The sequence below is a fragment of the Alligator sinensis genome, unplaced genomic scaffold, assembly GCF_000455745.1.
Source record: "Alligator sinensis unplaced genomic scaffold, ASM45574v1 scaffold3373_1, whole genome shotgun sequence".
Taxonomy (NCBI): domain Eukaryota; kingdom Metazoa; phylum Chordata; order Crocodylia; family Alligatoridae; genus Alligator; species Alligator sinensis.
Genome location: NW_005844496.1, coordinates 233 through 5456, shown reverse-complemented (window position 1 = coordinate 5456; position 5224 = coordinate 233). Strand labels below are relative to the sequence as shown.

The 5224-nt window shown below is 55.8% G+C and overlaps 1 protein-coding gene across 1 annotated transcript; it reads right to left on the bottom strand.

Moving 5' to 3' along the window:
* Positions 1–3862: 3862 nt before the first annotated feature.
* Positions 3863–4991, bottom strand: LOC112549102 (zinc finger protein 316-like; the record flags this gene model as incomplete). The annotated part of the gene is made up of 3 exons (XM_025195912.1): positions 3863–4081; positions 4517–4689; positions 4851–4991. Coding segments are annotated over 3 exons (533 nt in total), but the record flags the coding sequence as incomplete, so codon positions are not given.
* Positions 4992–5224: the final 233 nt, after the last annotated feature.

The following is a 5224-nucleotide window of genomic DNA, read 5'->3' as shown; positions in this document are numbered from 1 at the left end:
TTTTCTCATCTGTTCTTCCGGTGAGCAGACACGGAAGCTGCCACGAGGCTTGCATTGGAGAGGTCAACTGGCAGGTTCGGAGCTGGTGTTACCGGGAAGCTTTGGATTCCTCGACCACGGCCCACACTTCCACACAGGAGACATACTAGGGCAGAGCAGGCTAAATCTCTCCCTGAAAAGTAAGCATGCATTTCTCTTCCAGGTTGACTGATCTTGTACAGCGAGCTTTAAACCTAGGTTCGTCGGTGGATGGGGATGCAGAGGTACAGGAGGACAGTTCGACATCAAGGCGGAGGAACATCCTTCTCAACACAGCGGCTGAAAGGGATCTTGCAGTCATAGTTGATTCCAGGATGGACATGAGCTGCCAACACGTGGAAGCAGTCAGTAAGGCTAACCGCAACTTGTTGTGCATCCACAGATGCATCTCAAGCAGGTTCAGGGAGATGATCCCTCCCCTCTATGCAGCGCTGGTCAGGCCACAGTTGGAGTACTGCGTCCAGTTCTCTGCGCCGCACTTCAAGGAGGGATGTGGCTAACCTTGAGAGGGTCCAGAGGAGGGCCACTCGCGTGATCAGGGGGCAGCAGGGCAGGCCCTACTAAGACAGAATAAAGGTCCTAAATCTATTGCTGGCCACCCCATGGACTGCAGGTTCCCGATGTTCTCCTTCTTCAGGCTGGGCTGTCCTTGTGGGTGCCACATAGTTTGGTGGTCCACAGCTTCCCCTGCCCTCATCTTCCCCTCCCCCCGACAAGGCTAGTTTAAAGCCTGCCGGAGGAGATCCACCAACCTAGAATACACGCTTATCTTTGGGGGACAGGTGAAGCCCATCCCACAGGTAAGCATGTGTTCTCTTCTAGGTTGGCAGATCTCCTCCGGCGGGCTTTCAACTAGGCTCATTGGGGGGAGGGGAAGATGAGGGTGGGGGAAGCCACGGACCACCAAACCATGTGGCACCCACAAGGACAGCCCAGCCTGAAGAAGGAGAACATCGGGAACCTGCAGTCCATGGGGTGGCCAGCAATAGATTTAGGACCTTTATTCTGTCTTAGTAGGGCCTGCCCTGCTGCCCCCTGATCACGCGAGTGGCCCTCCTCTGGACCCTCTCAAGGTTAGCCACATCCCTCCTTGAAGTGCGGCGCAGAGAACTGGACGCAGTACTCCAACTGTGGCCTGACCAGCGCTGCATAGAGGGGAGGGATCATCTCCCTGAACCTGCTTGAGATGCATCTGTGGATGCACAACAAGTTGCGGTTAGCCTTACTGACTGCTTCCACGTGTTGGCAGCTCATGTCCATCCTGGAATCAACTATGACTGCAAGATCCCTTTCAGCCGCTGTGTTGAGAAGGATGTTCCTCCGCCTTGATGTCGAACTGTCCTCCTGTACCTCTGCATCCCCATCCACCGACGAACCTAGGTTTAAAGCTCGCTGTACAAGATCAGTCAACCTGGAAGAGAAATGCATGCTTACTTTTCAGGGAGAGATTTAGCCTGCTCTGCCCTAGTATGTTTCCTGTATGGAAGTGCAGGCCGTGGTCGAGGAATCCAAACCTTCCAGGTAACACCACGTCCGAAGCTGCTGGTTGACCTCTCCGATGCAGGCCTCATGGTGCCATCCATGTCTGCTCACCGGAAGAACAGATGAGAAAACCACCTGTGCTCCTGTCTCCCTAAGCTTGTCCCCCCAGAGCCTTGTAGTTTTTCATGACGCGGTCCGGACAACTCCCGGCCGCGTCATGCATGCCCACATGGATGAGGACCAAGGGGTAGTGATCAGAGGGCCACATGAGGTCTGGGATCATGGCCGTGATGTCCTGAATCCAGGCAAGCAGCAAATCGCACGTGCCATGGGATCCGGGCGACAGGTGGGTCCCTCCGTTCCGCTCAGGAGGGAGTTGCCCAGACGAGGACCCGGCGTCTCTTCCTATGGGTGTTCCGGCATCGCTCAGTCTGTGCCGTGCGTGGAGCCACATGGGCTGCTCTGGAGTCATCCTTCCCTGCCTCCTCCTCCCAGGCTGCCAGGGCCTCGTACCTGTTCCCCAGGTGTACTGCGCGGGTCGACACTGCGGGAGCACAAATAGCCCTGGCCCTGGTGGTAACGGTCTGTGATACCATTGGGGTGTTGGGTCCCTCCCGGGGTGCCTCTCCACTAGGTACTTGACTCTGCAGAGAACGGAAATTCCCGTCAATTTTGTCCTCGGCAGCTCTGATTCCCCTCAGCCCGTTGAGCTCCGCCTGGAGCTCCCTCACCTGCCCCTGCAGGGCCCGAAGGTGGGCACACGTGGGACAGGCGAGGGCACTCCCGCTCCCCACTCCCCCCACAGCCCACAGAGGCCCTGCCAGGCAGCCCCCACAGACGGGGGGAGGGTGGCTTAACCTGCATGCGGGCTCTGTGTGGGTGGAGGACTCAGAGGAGCCCCGGGCAGGCAGCATCCCTGGGGCCGGGTCCCTGGCAGACCGCCACGTCCTTACCATTATTGTAGAGTGACGTGTCTTCCTCTCTCCCCTGCCAAAGAATCGGACTTGGCTTCTGCTTGCCTGCCTTGTGCCAACGCCGGCACAAACACTGGCACGCCCTTGCAGGGGGTTGGAGGAGGTTGGACAGATATCTGGCTGGGGTATTGTGTTCCCAGCACTCGTTTCTGCCCAGGGCAGGAGGTCGGACTTGATGATCTATTCAGGTCCCTTCCAACCTTAGACACAATGAAACTATTTCATCTATAAAATGAACAGGATGAACAGACTGGGGCTGAAATATCACATCTCTTGTTGAGAGAGAGAGGTGTAGTAAATGCCAATTCTTCAGTGAATGGAGAACAGTTACTTAGTCATAGCCGCTCCATGAAAGAGGTAAGGAAAATGTTAGTGCAGCCAGAATCAAAAGGACAACCAACATGAGTGATAACCAGCAGGTTTTTAGAAGTGGGCAAAAATCCTCTAACATTTTCAAGATAATTGCAGAAAAAAAAAAGAAATCTCTTTGGTCTGTGCTCAGCTAAAAAAAGCATTTGAGCACTTCCCTAAGCAAATCCTCTGGAGGAAACAGAGGGAAAAGAAAGCACCAGGAAAGCAAACTGACCCAGGAAGAGGTAAGTTCCTCAACCTTGCACACAAGACACAACAAGCCCTGGTAATACAGATATTCTGGAAAGGAAAATTGGTTTTCACTACGCCCTGCACCAAGCCCAATTCTTTTTATAATAGTGATGGGTGTCTGACACACAGGAGGACTACAGGAGGAGGACAAGAAAACTAGTGAGAATGGGACAGCAAGCTGGAGAGCGCACATCTCAAAGGAAATAGAGTAGAGCCAGAGTCTCTGGTCTCTGGAGATGAGGATGACAGGAAGGACGGGGAAAGAAGCGTCCAGTGATTCCTTGCTACAGGTACCAGGGCTCCATCACGTGTACGTAGGTCACTAGGAAGGAGCCGAGCAAATGCATAATCCATGTGATGTAGAAGAAAAGACTACGACTTCCAATAACTCCAGGGGGTCCTACCCAGAGGAGGAGAAAGGGGATTTAGAGAGCACTGAACTGAGCATGCTCAGATTGTTGAATGGGATTGAACAGGAGACACTACGAAACAGGGAGAAAAATCACAATAATTCTCCAAGGACCAGCTGTGAATGAATTTGTAGGCGGTGATGGAGAAGATGTGCACAGGCTGAGAAGGCAAAGGGGGATCATTCACCAAGAAGGATCTGAATATGTCAGTACCAGGAGCTACAGGAATGGGGAAGACTCCGGTGCAGGCGACTGGATCAGAGGAGGGAGCAGATTTCAACATGAAATGCCAGAGACATCAGATGACTGACAGAGCAGTCAGGAGGAAGAGTATTTAAGCCATCTGCCAAAAGCTTATGAGGATGAGATGCTTGAAAACCAGGGAGAAGACAACACTACTTCAGAGCTCACATGGCTCCAGGGAGAGGCAAGAACCAGAGCTTTACCCAGGGAAACGAGGGCTTGGTAGTTCCTCAGCATCTGGTCCCGGTAAAGGCCCTTGTCCTCCTCTTCCAGCAGCTCCCACTCCTCCCGTGTGAAATACACTGCCACGTCCTCAAACACCTCCCGGAGCTGCAGGCACAAGCGTTACAGCATCAGTGTCTCCTGCCCCCGTGGCCCTGTGTGTACTCGCTCTACTACAAGCATTTGCACCTTAGCCACGGATGCAGCTGTGGACATAGGAGCTTGCGTGTTGGCCTCAGCCCAGCTCAACACGCTCCATTTCTTCGGCCCTTGGAGGCAGCCCAGGCAGCACATTTAGAGGCAGGGAGCCCAGCTCCAGGGACTCTGACCCGGCCTTCCCGTGCCAGCACCTCTGGCTCTCTGCATCCCGGAGCGCGCGCCTGCTAATGCAGCCTGGGGGGTTTGCAACTCTGTCACCAGAGACGTCTCACTCTTCAGGTCTCTCTGCTCCCCAAGCTCTTGACAGCACCCCTGGCTCCTCCTGGGCTCTGCCCCAGCTGCACTCGCACTCCCACCCCCACGGCCAGCTGGTGCCCTGCTCACCTCCATGCTCTGCCCCTGCTTTGCCGGCCTGCCCTGCCCCTCCTGCAGCTGGCCCGGCCCAGGCGTCAGGGAGCCGCTCTGTCCCCGTCTCCCTGGGGAGGGTCTCTGCAGCTCCAGCTTCACAGGGTCTTCCTCGGGAGGCTGCTGATCCGCTCTGCTCAGGGTCCCGGCACCTGCGGGTGGAAGAGAGTGCACAGGTGAGCCGCGGGGTGGTGGCAGGGGAAAGCCCTGCTCGTCCCCTGCACTGGCCTGGGGTGAAGGGAGCTGGAGGCTGCAGTGTGTGGAAGAGTGGGGAGAAGGGAGACTCATGATCCCACAGCTCTCACTAACAGACCTTCACAGGCACGAGGCTGGAGATGAGCCCCAAGCACTGTCCTAGTGCAGGTGGTGATCACAGCACCATGTCTGAGCCGGCAGGGACATTGCTCCTGGGGAAGACGCTGCCGCGATGTTGGCGCTGTGTCACATCCACATTCTCAGGGGGCAAAGAGGGGAAATGCACAGTACAGTCATGTGAAATGCTTCCAGGGGCACAGGGAGAACAACAGCCACAGATGTGTTGGAGCACGGACCCACTGAACAGCTCTGGCAGAGAGATTTGTGCACTGAGGGACGGGGCTTCCTTCCACTGGCAACGGGAAACCCACCGCTCCTCACCTCGCCTGGGGAAGGGTGTGGATCTGGGGCACCCGCCTGGGGACCCTCCAC